Genomic DNA, 18,377 nt, shown 5'->3' on the forward strand with positions numbered 1-18,377 from the left:
TTATTGGACTGTACCCATGTCTGAAAGTGACATGTTGATGTGGCTCCACATTCTTAAAGTAGATCACCATATTGAAGATGTTCTACAACTAAAAAAAACTCACTTTAATGTTTTGACTTTATTTATTTATATATTTATGTGTACATTTATTTAAAGAAACCATCAATATTTTGCTGTTTGTTTTTTTTCTTTCTTTTTTTAAATTTTATTTTATTTTTAAACTTTACAATATTGTATTAGTTTTGCCAAATATCGAAATGAATCTGCCACAGGTATACATGTGTTCCCCATCCTGAACCCTCCTCCCTCCTCCCTCCCCATACCCTCCCTCTGGGTTGTCCCAGTGCACCAGCCCCAAGCATCCAGTATCGGGCATCGAACCTGGACTGGTGACTCGTTTCATACATGATATTATACATGTTTCAATGCCATTCTCCCAAATCTCCCCGCCCTCTCCCTCTCCCACAGAGTCCATAAGACTGATCTATACATCAGTGTCTCTTTTGCTTTCTCATACACAGGGTTATTAATACCATCTTTCTAAATTCCATATATATGCATTAGTATACTGTATTGGTGTTTTTCTTTCTGGCTTACTTCACTCTGTATAATAGGCTCCAGTTTCATCCACCTCATTAGAACTGATTTTGCTGTTTGGCTGCATCTTCATTGAATAAAAAGATTATGGAATTGTGGAGCTGAGAAGGGAAGACATACCCATTCAGTCATGTTGGTTCCTGTAGACTTCCTGAATTAAGACTACATAGTATTGATTGACTAAGGGTACCTAATATTCTCTACCGCAAGTGGAAGGATAATTGCTTTATTTTCCCTTAGAGCTAATGTAGTTGTATTTTTAATACTGAGAATAGAGCCAGAATTAAATCTGTCCACAAATTACTGATTTTGAAATAAGTATAATTACCATGTTTCAGATCAGCCTCTTAATTTTCCATATGAATTAGGTATTTTGCTTATTGACAAATGTATTACAAAATCTGCTTATGGCTAGTACCAGTTTTTAAAATTTCTGAACCAGTCCTATAAGAGTGTTCCTCTTGGTATGAGTAACAATTAACAACTTAGTTAATTCATACACTAAAAGACAGACTCTAGAGTCAGAATATCTGAGTTACATAGATGTCTTTACTATTTTCTTGCTCTGTGACCTTGGACACATTACTCAACCACTCTATATCTCTATTTCTTAATCTAGAAGGTAGGGATTACAGAAATATTTCTCCAACTAATCTCACTCATTAAATGCTATCTTCTATTAAGTTTATGATGGTTATTCACCCATGTCTGCTATATCTGGACTTTATTCCCATGGGCTCTTCTAGGAAAAGAAAAACCAGTCGTTGAAAGTAATAATTGCAGTTTTCCTATTGAGAATTTTTAGTGTCCATTAGTGATATCTGAAGAAGTAATCCATTGTTGCCTTTTTTCATTGTCTTTCCTGAAGGATCTCTCCATTCACTTACTACACTACCTCCAGAGTGAGCTTTCCATGATCAAGTCTGACCTCTCTATCCCATACTTAGACCCCTTCTTCAGAGTCTATAGTGAAAGTGCAGACTCTTTGGCATGATGTATAACCTCCTATAACCAAATCCCTTCCTACTCTTTTAACTTCACTCTTCTGCACTCTTGAAAGCTTGCTCCCAAAATGTATTGCTTTTTCCTATCACATTTTCTTCATTAGCCTCCTGGATTCTGAAGTGCTGCTTATTCTCCCCTGTTGACCTTGTTTGACATTCACTTCTCTCTTCTTGATGGCCTCAATGATTCTATTACCAGCTAGCTGCCTAAGGCTGCCCTTGATAAGCTCCTGTGTGGACTCCACCAGTCTAGGATTGTCTACTTTTTTTTTTTTTTTTTTTACCCTCTTTTTCTTATCCCACCCAACACATGAGTGAGATTTTCCCCAGAGTTTACCATAGTTTAACAGTCAGGATCCAGTTTGTTGATTCAATAAATAAAATGAAACAAATGAAGGTTATATTTATATATCCTGAGCTTTGCTAATTCATCCTTATACAAAAGGGATGAAGCTTTGTTGCATTCAGGGAGACCAGATTTGGAGCTTGGCCAATGGCACAAGGTAGAATTACATTGAAGATATAGCTTTTTATACAGGAAAAGAAATTGTATTTGATAAGTCACAAATAAGCAATGAGTAGAAAGCTGAGTGCCAAAGAATTGATGCTTTTCAACTGTGGTGTTAGAGAAGACTCTTGAGAGTCCCTTGGACTGCAAGGAGATCCAACCCGTCCATTCTAAAGGAGATCAGTCCTGGGTGTTCATTGGAAGGACTGATGCTAAAGCTGAAACTCCAATACTTTGGCCACCTCATGTGAAGAGTTGACTCATAGGAAAAGACCCTGATGCTGCAAGGGATTGGGGGCAGGAGGAGAAGGGGATGACAGAGGATGAGATGGCTGGATAGCATCACCAACTCAATGGACATGAGTTTGAGTAAACTCTGGGAGTTGGTAATGGACAGCGAGGCCTGGTGTGCTGCAATTCATGGGGTCACAAATAGTCGGACACGACTGAGTGACTGAACTGAACTGAGGTTCCCATCACTGTGTGAGGTTACTGAGTAATGGTATAAATAATACAATTGACACTGTGTTTCATATTTATTATTGAGTAAGTGATAGCATACGAACAAAAGTGAGCCATTTTACCACATAAACAGCTAATTTAGTCATTAAATAATACAATTTAAATAGAAAAATATACCTTTATACTGTTGTCTATCATTTACAGAAAATAAACCAAAAAAAAAAAAAAATCTAGCAACCAACTAACCTAAAAGTTAAAGAACGTATTCTGTGGTTAAAGTCTGTGATAAAAAGAATAAAAACATAAAAATGTTAATATGGGTTGCAAAATTGCTAGGTCCACATCTCTGCAATTGTTTTCTTCCTAAATCATGAATTCTCTGTGGGTTTTATTTTGAAATAGGTATTTCTGCTATAAAGTCTGATAAATGATATTCCTACCCTAAAGAGCAAGCAACTGGAATGCCACATTTTTGATGCATATTTTTGCAGCACAGAGGGGATTAAATTCTAAATGTCTCAGCTGTTAAAGGCCCCTTCAGACTTGCCCAAAAGAAGGAGAAAGCTTTCTGCAAAGCAATTCATCAGATCTATCTGGGCATGGTGACATTCTCTCAGAACTCGCGTGGATGAGTTGTGCTGAATGTTCATGTGTCTGCAGCTGCTTGGGATATTTAAGAAAAAGGTATCTCTCAGTTCTTATCATGTGCTCCCATGGGCTAGCCTGTGCTCATCACTGGCTCATGTCCTGCAAGGATTTCACCATAGTGGTCATATTGTAATAGTGACATCTTCCATTTTTGAGTGTTCACTAGGTTCCCTGACCTGTGCTTTGCTTTTTCCACCTATTATATCATTCAGTGTTCACTGTGTGAGCTTAGGGGAATGACTTATTAAATTTATATCTGTTTTCTACAGTGTGAAAGTTTGTTGCACTGAATCTTGTGCATTATTAACTTGACAAGTACTTACTGTTGCCTTCTCTTACCTAATTGTTGATTGTTGAATCTGGAGAATGCTCTGATTACTTCAATAAAAACAGCAGTGATCAATTCCATAAACAAATTGTTAGATGTAGAACACATGTGTAAACAAGTAGAGTCATTTGCTGACTGTTGATGGACTTAAAACAGTTAAAAGAAGAAGCAACTGATAGGATAAACTAAAGTCAAACAACTGGAAACAGGTTGTGGTATGTTAACTGGCAATTTGTAATATAAAGTGATGGACACATTTTCACTAGATTTGAAAGTGAAGAATAGAGTTATAAAACAGCACTTTATGCATTTATTTTCATTATCCTAATGTATGGGAAGTGGGACAAATAAATGCATCTGACTTCATGCATTTGGTTTATTATTTTTTGTTATGATTTGAACCTTGTCCACTTCCCAGCATATCTCCCACTACATATGAAATGTATTCATCTTATCAAATGACTTGCATGTTTCTGACCAAATTCAGGCCCTTAAAAAACTTCTGTGCCTTTGTCTAAACTGTTCCCTCTGCCTGGAATGCCCTTCTCATCTCCACTTGTCTATCTCCTCCTGATTCTTCAGGACTCCATTTCAACATCACCTCTTCAGACAAGCATTCTTTAGATTGTTTCATGCATGGCTGTCCCCCTCTTCCTCTGGGGTGCCACACCGCCCTGTGCATACCTCTGTCACCCGATTTGATATGTGGTATTCTAATTTTCTGTTCACTTGCCAGGTGCACTAAGTTGTGACTCTTTGCAAGCATGGTCTATCTTCTGTAGTTTTATTCCTGGTTTTCAGCACCTCGCCAAGTCTATACAGAGTGTGGACTCAATGTGCAGTTGTGACTTGGAATAAATATATTCATATTCAAGTATATCATGGATGCACATCTCTGGTGGCTCAGCAGTAAAGAATCCTCCTGCCAGTGCCTGTCAATGCAGGAGACATGGGTTCAATCCCTAGTCCAGGAAGATCCCCTGGAGAAGGAAATGGCAACCCACTCCAGTATTTTGCCTGGGAAATCCCATAGACAGAGGAGAGAGGAGGCTATAGTCCATGGGGTTGCAAAGAGCTGGACATGACTTAGCAACTAAATGACAACAACATATCATGTTGGTATTTTGGATGGCATATTGGTATTTTGTAACTTCCCCAGCTCCTATGTCCCTATATAAACACACATACATATTCTCTCTGCGTTCTGATGTATGGAAACTTCGAGTAGCCTCATTGTGGTTTTGTTTTAGCTGTTGAAACTCAAGGTCATGATCTGGTAGAAGGGACTACTAGAAGAATGCATTCCACATTAAGTCCTGCTGTCCTTGAGTCCAGAATATGCTTGTAGACCTTTTCTAGTGAAACATCAGGGTGTTTCATATTAGGACTATGGGACTGAGTTTATGTTAAACAAGAATATGGAAATATGAAGGAAGGCAAAGAATGAGGGCAGACAATGCAATAGAATCGAGGCTGAAGCCGGAGCCATGAAAGAAGCCTGTCTGCCCACTGCAGACTGTGGTGTAGGTCCAGCGCAGAGGAGTGAGTGTCTGGCTTTCACTCCTCATTTGCCCCCCTCATCCTCTCTGTGCTCATTACTTGGTTCCCTTTGATAGAACATGGGAGGCAGACATGGATTGCTAGGTAGCAGGCTTTTACGACTATGATTTCATTCCATTTTGAAGTTTCTCTCAAAATGGCTGATTTATTTACCTCTCATGGGTACATTATGTATGCGTTGTTTTGTGAGATCAGTGAATTCAGACAGGCCCTCCATGCTTTTGTCCCCCAGCCCCAGCCATGCAGTGCAATGCGGCAGCTAAGAGAAGCAGAGAGCCACGCTGGGCACAAATCCCACCTGGTTTCCTTCAAAACAAGCTACTGGTTTGCAACAAACTACTGGATGGTGATAAAAAAGGTTCTTACCTGTTTACTTAATGGGTGACTGGCCCCTTTGCTTTTATTTAGCCATCTGTTCTGGTCTATGTCCCTTTAAACTTGTAAGATCCATCACCTCATTTAAGCTGTTACCTTGACACATTGCAATGTTGTGGACATAATGTTCCCACAGAGGAACAAATTAAAACAGTTTTTCATGATTAGAAGGTTAAATGAGGTAAGGCTGTGGTAGTAAGTGGTGAGATAAGGGGTTCTGAGGAAGCAGAATTCAAGGGACTTTCAGGTGACTGGAAAATTAGGCTGGCAAGACAGGGGGATGGATGGGGCTTTTACAAATCCTGGGAGCTTGGCAAGAGAGAAGACTTCCTTTGCGTGTCTGACTTTGAGGCCTTATTCTGTTGCCCTTTCAGAGACTGTGACCATGGGCCCAGGGAGGATTCAGGGGCCAGCTTTGGGCTTCTTTCCTCCTTTGGGACATTCTGTGAGAAGTAAAAGGAAGCTGACTCTACCAGAAAGTGGCAAGCTAAAAACACAACAGCACTACCAACAAGCATTCAGTCTTTCCCAGAAAGTAATTTGGTTTCCCTTAAGTTTGAAGAAGAGTCAAGGGCAAAGCCCTTCCTTTAGGAAGGAATGTTTAATTGTGTCTTCACCCTGGAGAGAAGGCAGTGTTGTTCCTAACATCTGTCCTCAGCTCTCTTCTTTCTTCTTACTCTAGACTTGACTTTCTGTCTGACCCCTTGATAACCCATTTGCCCTTGAGAACTAGGACTTAGAAAGTCAAGCTCTTTTGTCCACTTACTCTCTTAAATCATTTCCTGCCCTGACCACCCTGGTTTCTCCTGATATGATTAGTGTTATTGCAGCTACCTGAACTCAACATCTGAGGCATCTCTGAATTTTCTGTCTGCCACTTCTATTCAGTCAGAAGCCAAGGTTTCTGTCTTCCACCTGAATTGAGTTTTTCTCATGTCTTTTCTCACCTTTTTACTCTCCCGCCACTATTCTCACTTCCATTCCTCATTACTTCTGTCCTAGCCAATTGAAATACTCTCCTAACTAGTTGCTGCCTGTGTTTGGTTTCACTCTGCTCCAAAGTGCCTCAAACACTGGCGTTTGATTATGATATAACAGTCACATTTCAAAAATTAAATAATTAAACAAAAAATCTCCTTAAGTTTTCCATCATCTAACAAACTCAGTAGAGACTTAGCTTGGTATCTGAGACAGTCTATAAAGTTATCATCTTTATTTTCAGCTTTTTCTTCTTCTCTGTGTCACAGTAAAACAAAATGCTATGTGGCTATGTATAACCTCATGTTTTCTTGCCTCCTTACTCTGTTCCCTCTTCCTAGAAAGCTCTGCTCACACATGTCTAGTGAAAAATGCATGCATTTTATCAAGTTCAAGCACAAATACAGCTCTCCTTTCCCCATGGCAGTCTGATACAGTTGCTCCTACTCTGGTTTGATGACAAACGCATTTAGGGGATGTTCTTATGCTGCTTGATGTGTTTTTTTTTCCTACTGTTAGTGTTAGCTTTTTTGAATCTTACTTTTGCATATCCTATAGCACAAAGTTTCTTGCCTGTAAAGTGCTAGATAAAGATACAGAATAATGATTTATAATGAGACTGGGTCTACCAGAATGTGCAAAATTCATTTATTCATTCACACACATGTTTGTGAGTGCCTACACTATGTACTGTGTTAAGGACTTAGGATACAGAGCAATATGGCATAGTGCAGCTCTGTTCTCCAGAAACTCAAAATAACATGAAAGAAAAGTCATGTAAGGAATTATACTATGAAAAATGCACAACAGGAGAAGGGCCTTCAAAGTACTGGAGGGGTGGGACTTCTTACCTCTATTAGGGTGGATAGGTTGGGAGTGAGGGGACGATACTGGGGAAGAAAATGAACAGGTAGGAAAGGCTTCCTATAGATGGGAAAGTCTGACTTGGGTTTTGAACGCTACATAGGAGTCACCGAGGATGATAGGAAGGTGAGGAGAGCTAGGAATGGGATGGAAATATAATCCATACTCGGTTTGTTTTCGGAGGCTCAGCACATTAGGGCAATCTGGGCATCAAATAATTGTTTTCTGTCTCCAAGTGAAATATCCTTTTTCTGAGACTGTTTCTGATTGAGAGTCATTCGTTCTTCTTTTTTTTTAATGTTTTGTAGAGAAAGTCTGTGATTGCAGCGAGCTTCATAGCAGCGTTCCTTTTCCTGCTGGTGGTGCGCCTTGTAAATGAAGTGAATTTCCCATTGCTACTAAACTGCTTTGGACAACCTGGTGCGAAATGGATACCATTCTCCTATACATACAGGCGGCCCCTTCGAACTCACTATGGATACATAAATGTGAGGACGCAAGAGGTAAGACCTCAGAGGGTCACGTAGGGTTCAAGGGTGTCCATGGTAACAACTTCTCTTTGGGTGCGAGGTGGCTTCCCATCACTGAACTTCCTCTATGGCCCAGGGCGCTTCTTTGGGTCCCTGACATTTCCTGGTTTCTGATTCTTAGACACTTTCTGACACGTGTCTAAAGTCTGTCGCCCCCCCTGCATCAGATCTTCTGATGCTTCATGTGGAGTTGAGGAAGCAATTACTTGTTTTCCTGGTGGTTTGTGGCATAACATATGTATCTTTCCATTTAGAAACTCTGATCAGCGGTCGCCAGCTGGAGAAATGGCTGGCTTTATTTCCTGGAGGTCAGCTGGTTGGGGACAGCTCTTTGTAGAACTGCAAAGAGGCATTTATACTCTTTAAAACTCTGTAATCCTTAGACCTGGAGCTAGAAAAGGCCAAGCTGATTTAAAAATTCTCAGTGGCTGCAGAGATAATGGGATTTAAAGAGTTTCCAAATTTAAAGGGGTTAAAATCATTCAAATCCTATAATCACTGAACCTCTGAATCTTTGTAGCCCATTGATGGTACAGAAGAGGATGGAGGTATCTTGACAAGTAGAAAGTGCACACTGTGCTAGCATTTTTGCAAGCAAGGATTTGTATCATGGAGTGAAGTAAAAATCAAAAACTTCACAAAATACATGCAGTGTATAGAACTGATTAATATAATTGTTTTCACTATTTGTTTCCATGGAGTGGGATGAGTGTGAGATTAATATTCATCGCTGCCAAGTCCAAGCCTTTGGAATTTGTTGGTGAAAAAGGTACAAATCACGAGTGTATCTACATCACTGGAAAGAATTTTGGATCAGATCCCACTGAAAGGTCATTTTTGCAAAAATACTAGAGAAGGGAATTACCCACATAATGCAACTCCCATCCCAAGAATTATTCTTAGCGTCAGTGAGGGATGTTGAAAACTGACTTTATCCATCCTCTTTTGTAGGCAATATCATGCATGAGTCATTGCTTCTGGTTAAATTGATTCTTTGAAAATTGTTTCTATACATGCATGATTTATAGGCTTTTATTAGGTTTTTATTAGACTTTTATAGTTAAAAAGAAAAAGGCACCATTAATAACATATAAATTCTTAGGAGTCTTGCTTGTGTTTATCCTTTAATTGGCTTTGAATTAATTTTTTTAAGTGTCTATTGCTTGAATTTGTTGAATGTCCTAATCAATTGATTACTTATATAACAATGTATCTCTTAGAGAATAGTTTGTTTCACTTTTGTCTTTTGTTACTTTATTTCAGATGGTCATTTAATATTCTATAACTCTACTGGATTATGTTAATCATTTCACAAGTGCCTCTCATGGGTAGAAAATGAAACATGTGACTGAACTGTCTCACAAATTACTCTCATGAGAGAAATCTCACCAAATATCAAAGAACCTTTCATTTGTTTATATAATAATGGATTGGATTTTGGAGTATTAAGAGGAAAACTGACCTAGGGCTGCAATTATTTAATTACTCACATTAACTAGCCACTTTTGAACTTCTTTTGGTGTGATTTGTAATACAATGACTTTGCTACAAGATATGGATCATGATTTTGATCCTGTGAAGGTAATTTCTTGAGAGGGAACATGATTACTGGAAAGAGCTTTTAGACTACAGATGCGCACAGGCATGATTTGAGTACTAGTTCTCACACTTAGAAAAACAAGATCAACTAGCAAGTTATGGAAATGGCACCCCACTCCAGTACTCTTGCCTGGAAAATCTTCTGGACAGAAGAGCCTGGCGGGCTACAGTCCATGGGGTGGCAAGAGTCGGACACGACTCAGTGACTAAACCACCACAGCAAGTTATTATGACAATTAAATAGGACAAAGTACATGAAGTGCCCACTTCTACACTGATGGTCAATGAATGAGTTTCTTTTGCTTGCTTTGTACTTATCAGTTATGTCACAAAATGCCTAGTATGAACAACACCAAAATACAAAAGTTTAGAATATGAAATTTAAAATTTTAAGGAATCTGGATTCAGGGAAGTAAATAAATGAAGGAGTTCCTAGTCTCATTAGAAATCAAAGTTTTGCAAATTTAAAACCATAGTGAGAAGGAAGAAAAAAGCACAAGGAGGTGAATGCTTACTAAAAATCAGACTGACAAAAAGATCAAGAATCTGACAATACCAAGTGTTGGTGATGATGATGTGGAACGATAGGAACTCATATATTAGTAGAGGGAATAATTACTTTGGGAAAAAACAGCTTCCCATTTTCTAGTAAAGGTGAAGATATGCATATTCTACATCCCAGCATTTCTAATCATCCATGTATTCACTTGAGACATGAATGAATGCATGTAGTGGGAGGCACAGATATCATGTATAACAGCATTATTCTAGAACCTGGACATGTCTCTTAGTAGGAAAATGGTTAAATGTGTGGGATTCCATCCAGTGGAATCCCACACATCAATGGAAACGAGGAAATTGCAGCTATGTGTGACAACAGGTGGGCTGCCCAGGTGGCACTAGTGGTTAAGAACCCGCGTGCCACCACGGGAGACCTAAGAGATGAAGGTTCGATCTCTGGATCGGGAAGGTTCCCTGGAGGAGGGCATGAGAATCCACTCCAGTATCCTTTCCTGGAGAATCCCATGGACAGAGGAGCCTGGCCGGCTACAGTTCATAAGGTCGCAAAGAGTTGGACACAACTGAAGTGACTTAGCATGGATGCACATGACAACATGTATGGATTTAAAAAAGCATAATTTTGAGCAAAAGATGAAAAATAAAAGAACACAAACAGTGTGATTCAATTTATAGGTCACAGGAAGACTTAAAGGGAGATGTTTCAGAATGCTGAAACATTAGTGCAAGTAATAAGCAGAAATTTTGCATGGAAGCTGAAGAACAATGTATAACACCCCAAAAGAATGACAGATTTTCCTCTGAACTCTGGTAGTTGTAAGGCTAAATTGGGAGGAAAACAAAATTTGGTGGCTCTTTACCTCCATCCTCGTTATTTCATCTTTCTCAAAATTCTTCTTTTCCCACCGCATGTCTGTATTCTCTTGCTCCCGAATGCTCTGTGCATGGGTCCTCACCAAACAATGGTTTTAAGTCCTCACCAAATAATGGCCTTAAATAAAGGCCTTCTCAGAGATAGTTACGTTAGACTATTAGACTCAGAAGGAAAATTCTTCGAGTCTAAGTAATACAGCAAAATTGATAAGTGGTATATTTGATGTTCTGGGGCAAATAGCTATATTAGTGGCCCTTGAATTTTGTTTCAAGGGTAACCAGACACTCCTGTGTTCCTATTCACTCTGTTCTAATCTGGAAAAAGAGTCAATGGCTATGGCTGAGCTGAATTAAGTGGTCACCAAGATGATCTATTTATTTCAAGATCTTGGTCCTTGAGGTTTTCTCAGGAGTTTCTCAGAAGAAAGAACATGCTTTCTAGACACCACCAGATGTCCAAGAATTTTTTTGAACATGTAAACTTGCCAGCAATGATTTCCAGACTCAGAGCAGCTGCAAACATCACATTGTCAATAATGGTTTTACTGCCCAGTGTTTCAGCTGAGGGCTTCCCTGGTGGGTCAGAGGTTAAAGCGTCTGCCTGCAATGTGGGAGACCTGGGTTCAATCCCTGGGTCGGGAATGTCCCCTGGAGAAGGAAATGGCAACCCACTCCAGTATTCTTGCCTGGAGAATCAGACATTGCTGTCACTAGACTAAGATTTTAAGAGCAGAAATGTTTACAAGAAAGGATGTCTCTCCACTACTGTCTAAATAAAGATGCGGGATGGGCGTGGCAGAATTAGGTTGAAGATTTTGTGGACACCAGAGAGCTGAGTTGCTTGGGAGCAAGATGTGATTCTTTTGTTATCTTTAAAAGTGAGCTGAATTCTGGTCCTTTAGGCTTGGCACAAGTAGAAGAATAAGCTGTCTCATGAATCTGTGACAATCTGTCATGAAGAACTCTCATATAGTAAATTATATCCAGTTGAAGCTTGGCTTCATTTGATCAACTCACATAGTTTTTGAACGATCTATTCCCCAAGGAAGTACAAGAAGTAAAAGTACAAAGAACACAAGAGAGATAAATAGGTGCACTTGCTTATATTTTATATGTTGTTCAGTTGATAAGTTTTGTCTGACTCTTTGTGACCCCCATGGACTGCAGCATGCCAGCCTTCCCTGTCCTTCACTATCTCCCAGAGTTTGCTCAAACTCCATTGAGTCACTGATGTTATCCAACCATCACATTTCATATGGTTGGAGTATTTTCTTTTCCTGGTCTAGATCCATAAAAAGGAATATGTAGTGAAAATTATGAGGTCTAGTCTAGAGGAGATAAATTGAAAAAATTAAAATACCCATCCCACCATAATAATGACAGTCTAAATATTGGCTCCCATCTTTTGCCGTGTCCCCCTTCCCTTTCTTAATATAGGCTAAAGTTCTTATATTTGGGGAATGAGAAATCTTGAGAAGCAGGGTAACAAAATGAGTGTCAACTAACCTGGTGAGTGATGAAATTCAGGAAGTCCCTGCTGACCAGAGAACCCAGAATTCCTCATCAATACTTGTTTGAGCTGACAACCGGCAAGAGGCAAGTGCCATCCTGAAGCTGAGACCAGGAAAGATTTAGATTTTCAATAGGTCCATAGCTCCCCTGTGTCCCACCCCCACTTTAACCCCTGACTCCCAAGCTGCTCATACTTGCCCTCTCATGTCACTACTGATGAATAATGCAACCTTCTATTTTAATAGGACCGAATTTGAGAAACTCCACCTATAGCTTTATGGCAGTTCCTGAATTATGATTTGACCTTGGACATAGCAAAAAGCATAAAACACCCATATGTGTTTCAAAAAGACACATCTATGCTTGTCAGTATCATGGGAATTCTCCTTTTTCCTTAATGCAGATTTTAATGATTATTTTGTGGCAGAATAAAAGGTATATAAGACTAAGGGACTGCAGGGCTTGGTTACAGGTAATCATTGTTTCTCCCTGTTGAGATCATGGCAGATCTGGAGGAAAGAGAGGGAAATGAACTCTAGGTTAGATTCTGTTTGTGATCTCCAGTCCACGGAATCTGTTGTCTTTTTGGGTGGTGACCTGATGTGAAGACATTGCTCAGAGCAAGCAACCTGCAACATATTTGCATTAACTGCTAAATAAGAGAGTCAAGCTCTGAGGATCAATAGGATGCCACAGCCAGATCTTCCTGGTAATGGGGGGGAGGGTGACAGGTGTCTCCTTCAGATCTGATAAGAGAGTCCTAACACACTAGAACTGAAGAAGATTTCAGGTGTTTAGGGAAGAATGCCCATTCAGATGGTGCTAAAGATTCACTAAGTGAAGAGGCACAGGATTTCTCAAACATAGCAATCAAGTTGTAGGGCTGTATATTGATTTAACAATTTAATGAGGCCGAAATATGTCTCTTTAAAAAATGAGGACATTTTAAAACCTCAAGTAGGCTAAATAAGAATACATAGGATCAGTTGCTATGACAGGCCGTACTAGCCTAATTAAAGATGTGCATACCATATTGATGTTGTAATAGAATTTCCCAAATTGTGGTTATAGTGACAATTAAGAAACAGAGCTGACTTTCTTGGCAATAAAAGCACACACTCTACACATTCAAATAAATGTACACATGTAACTAAAGCTGACATGAATAGGCTTTCTGTTTTTGGGAATATGAGCTTTGGATTTTACATAAGTATACTGAAAGCAATTATATGCAAATATATGTTCCAGAAGTTTAAAACTCATCAATTTAATTGTTAATTAAAATCTGAACATTGCATTTGTATAACCATAAAGTAAAATAACTTTCAACTATTAGATTGTTATAGAAAAGGAAACAACTAAATTAACATACAGCAAAGATGACTTCTTTGGCATGTGCATATTGAATTTGTCATTTGGAAGATAATTTATCTTTTTCCTAAGTATGAGGACATGTATTTATTGAGTGGAAAAAAGATTATGTTTCCTAGTCTGGTTATGAAATAGCAGCTCCCAAACAGTGGCTGATCTCAAGGCAATCTCAGGGGCACCACTGCCAAAGAAGAGGGACAGACCTTGCTGTGGGTTATAATTCTAGGAGGCTTTGTTGGGGAGGTGAGACACTTGCATAGGGTAAGGATTTGGATGGGATAGAGAGAGAAGAGAAAGCAGAGTTGGGGAAAAGAGCTAAAGCAGAAGGTCTGAAGGTGAACTGTCCATGTTCCTTCAGCTCCCACCACTCCCAATAGGTCAAGAGCTCTACACAGAAGCCATAGTGAACTCATGTTTGCACTTGGAATCCCCTCCATCTCACACTCTGTGCATTCCTTTCTTCCTTCCCTCTGGTTCCCTTACCCTTAGTTCTTACCTTCCAGCTCCCCATATTGTTTGGTTGGTTATGCAGTCTTGGAGTATTCATATCTTGGTCCTGATGCCACAAAAACTGCATATAAGGTGACTTTTAATAATGCTTCATTCTGTGTACCCCTGATTTGGATATGGCACCCCATGCCCCCTGAGGTACTACTATAGGTCTGCATGATTCTCTGACTTTCCAAAAAAGGAAATCAGACGCATGTAGGGGCAATAAGTAGGCCAATCTGCCTGGAATGCATTTTACTGTTGGGGATAGAAGATAGCGGATACATTCACTGGGTAATTATGATCTGGGGATGTAAATGGGATCCCCCGAAAAGGAAAAAATACACTCTTACTTGCAAAACAGTAATACATGTGTACAATTTATGCATTCATCTATATTCATGAAGTAGTATATACAGATATACAAAAAATACATATATATTCACATATACAAGGACAGGATAAGTCACAAGACTTTCTTAAAGACAAACATACATAGACTATATGCTGCTAAGTCACTTCAGTCCTGTCCGACTCTGTGCGACCCCATAGACGGCAGCCCACCAGGCTCCCCTACCCCTGGGATTCTCCAGGCAAGAACACTGGAGTGGGTTGCCATTTCCTTCTCCAATGCATGAAAGTGAAAAGTGAAAGTGAAGTCGCTCAGTCGTGTCCAACTCTGTGCAACCCCATAGACGGCAGCCCACCAGGCTCCTCTGTCCCTGGGATTCTCCAGGCAAGAACACTGGAATGTGTTGCCATAGACTATATACATATAACTATATTACATAATAAAATGGTTAATATATATAATTCCCTGATTAAGTGTATACAGTGCCTTTTATGTTTGCCACTGTCCCTTCATTACAGAAACAGTCCCTTCACTTCTGACTACAGTGGTGAGCAGAAAATTCAGACCAGTGTTTGACCAATGATGTGATGGTTTAAGGGGTGGACACATGGTCCCAGATGAGCCATTCTTAACCCTTCCAAAAGCTTATTGTTCTTCTGTGTAATACTGTGAGAAAGACACTTTTCTTTTAGGAAAAGAGATGTTGAGATAAGACTCTCTGCCTGTCAGTGGCTGTGTTCCCTGGAGTCAATAACACCAAGACATTGAGAGAAGCAGAGCTCAAGCAAGGGCCTGGACAGTACTCTAGTACTGAGACCAGCCATTCTTGAAGCCAGCCTGCCCTCCTCTGTGGTTTGAGTGTGAAGCCAGTAAATTCCTGCCTTTCATGTCTGAAGGTTTGGGTCATGTTTTGGTCATCCACAACCAAAAGAGTCTAGCTGGTAAATACATTATACATGATGGTTGTTTTACAGCAACAGAAACCAAACATTGTGAAATTCATCTTCAAAGAAGGGGTTGCCTGGAGGATGTGAGGACCTATCCTTGCAAGCCCATACTCCAAACCTGCTGGGAGGCTGAGCATAAGAAGAAATATCTGTCAGTCCGTCAGTTGGTTCAGGTGTCCACAGAGACGCACACTGTATGTCTCCCTGATCAGGGACATGTGTTTAGGAAATTAGCTTGTGCTTTTGAGGGAGAAGTGTGAAGCTCACAATTTCTCCAGATTGTAAAGCCAAAAAATGGCCCAATAAGGCTCATTATTTACTGAATTTCTAGTCTTACTCAACTGATTAATCATATATTTTTATTATAATTATTCAGATGAAATCTTCCTTATTGCTAAGAGACATCATCAGTCTAAACATTGATTTTCACTTTACAAATCACATCTGTTATTGAGGAAAGATCCAGTGTTATCATAGTTTTCAATGTAGTCATTGATTCCCCTGGAAGATAAAAGGAAATTTTATTCATTATCCTACCTTAGATAGAAAAATGCCATTTGCCAATTGTCATGTTAACAGTCTTGAAAAAGGCTTATCAGGAATTCAAATATCAAACTGCCTCATTAGTGACAAGCAAAGAAAAACAGAGCAGGGTAGCCACAAAGACCACCCTGAATTTAAAGTTGAAAAAGATCATAGAATTGGGGCTCCAATGGTAAGAGATTTTGTTCATCTTTTCTCAAGTTCCAGCTAATAGCCTGACAGTGTGGCCAGCACAAAACTATTCATCAAGTGGAAGTTTAGTCACCAAATATTGAGTACGTCCTTGTTCAGTTCCAGACAATGAGCTAAGGATCAACAATGAACTCTATTTAAAAAAGAAATTAAGATTGGGATTCACTAAAGAAGAAACTGGAGGAGGGCATGGCAACCCACTCCAGTATTCTTGCCTGGAGCATCCCATGGACAAAGGAGCCTGGTGGGCTGTGGTCCATAGGGTTGCAAAGAGTCAGACACAACTGAATGACTTAGCATGCATGCACACACAAAGAAAAGAACCAAATAGGTTTAATATAATCATAAGTATCTTGGAACAACACTACCTAGACAGCACTGACATTTCACCATAACAAATTTATTCTGTTGCTATTAAGAATAGATAGCATTCGAGTCATTTCAACTAAGCAATTGTATTCAATGTCTGGAAGATAATTTGTCACTAAGTAGATGGCATCAAATTGTGATTTCTCATTTTCCAGAGTAGGCTTACAAAGACTTATTTACAAAAGAAAAATATTCATTAAAGAATTTTTATTTCAAAAGTAACTATATAATGCCTATATCAAATATTATTCCACAAGGCTTGGGAAGTGGTATACCTGGTTAATGAAAAATCTGGCTAATAGAATATTTTAAGTATTTAATAAATAGATTGTTTATTTAAAAGAAAAATGAAATTAAGGGTTCTGGTCTAGCAATATGGTAGGCTAAGAAAACCTGACGACTCTGCTATAACCCAAGGACGTGTTGGATAAAATAGAAATTATTATTTACTGCTCAGCTGGCTTTGCTAGAACGAAGGGAAATCGTCTGGCACCAGAAACTGAGAACTAATGGAAAGAGAGATATAAGCAGGAAAACTGATAGTGTTGTTTCCTGGGAGTTTATCAGCCTCAGTGACTGAGGGAATCGATAATATTCACCCTATAGGTTGGAGTGCAGGGCCTGGGTCCAGCAAAGGCAAAGAGCGAGAACCCCTTCCTCCCTTCCAACCTAAGCTGGGCCCTTAACAAGCTTTCCCTAAGTGAAAGGGTGGGTTAGGGAAGAAATCATGAAAACTGGCTCAGATAACAGATAAGGAAGTTTATTTATATCTTTGGCCTTTAGATAACAAAAAATTATTCCTGGAAATGCAAAATGCCAGTCCTGAATGCTAGTGAGTCTTTTAATTTTACAAGTTGGTCCCTAGATGGTAATAAACTGAGGCTGAAGGAACTGGGACTCCTCTAGAGTCCAGCCACAAGGGCTTTTTAGAATCTACTTTAAAAAATTATAAAACACAAGGAATTGGTCTATGTATTGTTATGATTCACTTACTTTGCTTTAGAAAATATGACTGCTTGACCACAATGTGTTTCCCTGTGCCCAATCGTGGTGTTTCATAATATATTGCACATTTGCCCTATTGTCCTCCTCAACTAAGGAATTCTGAATTCCAAAATATACCTAGTCAAAAGGGTTTGGGGTAAGGAATCATGGGCCTGTGTACTTAAACACTTCACATACCATTACCTTGTAGTCCTTAGAAACTACACACTATTTCATTGATTTAACTCATTGTCCAAGGCCCAAAATTGGTGATGCTATGCCTGTGACTTTGGCTTTCCTGTAAGGGCAAAGGAAGAGAAGAAGATTGCTTTTGTCAGCAAATTCCATTAAATTGTTTCATGGAGGCTTCCTCCATTCAAGTCAGAAAGCTCATTGGATCACACTTGCTGAAGCCACTACATGCTGGGAACTATGCTAGGCTCTGGAACTGTAGAGAAGAAAACACTCAGTCTAAAAAAAATACAGACTAATTTTTGTTAACGTGAAATGGTAATAAGCCAGATAGAGTAGTATATGTAGAGAATTATTTTAACTCTAAATGTAGACATAGACGGTTTGAAGATAGTGCCTCAAAATATTAACTTTAGTGGTCTATGAAATCTGCCTGCTAATGCAGGAGACCCAAGAGACACGGTTCAATCACTGGATGGGGAAGGTCCCCCGGAGAAGGAAAAGGCAATCCACTCCAGTATTCCTGCCTGGGAAATTCAAGGGACAGAGGAAGCTGGTGGGCTTTAGTTGGGTCACAAAGA

At 39.4% G+C, this 18,377-nt stretch overlaps 1 protein-coding gene across 2 annotated transcripts in view; it reads left to right on the plus strand.

Moving 5' to 3' along the window:
• Window positions 1-18,377, plus strand: part of ST6GALNAC3 (ST6 N-acetylgalactosaminide alpha-2,6-sialyltransferase 3) — a 628,960-nt gene that overhangs the window by 252,340 nt on the left and 358,243 nt on the right. For both annotated transcript variants that reach the window (XM_086394339.1, XM_086394337.1), the window contains exon 2: window positions 7,633-7,827. In XM_086394339.1, the coding sequence (XP_086250465.1) occupies window positions 7,633-7,827 (195 nt within the window). The remainder of the gene's footprint in view (window positions 1-7,632; window positions 7,828-18,377) is intronic.

The sequence above is a fragment of the Bos grunniens genome, chromosome 3 (assembly GCF_055505025.1).
Source record: "Bos grunniens cultivar Pamir isolate PY7600 chromosome 3, Bosgru_T2T1.0, whole genome shotgun sequence".
NCBI classification, from domain to species: domain Eukaryota; kingdom Metazoa; phylum Chordata; class Mammalia; order Artiodactyla; family Bovidae; genus Bos; species Bos grunniens.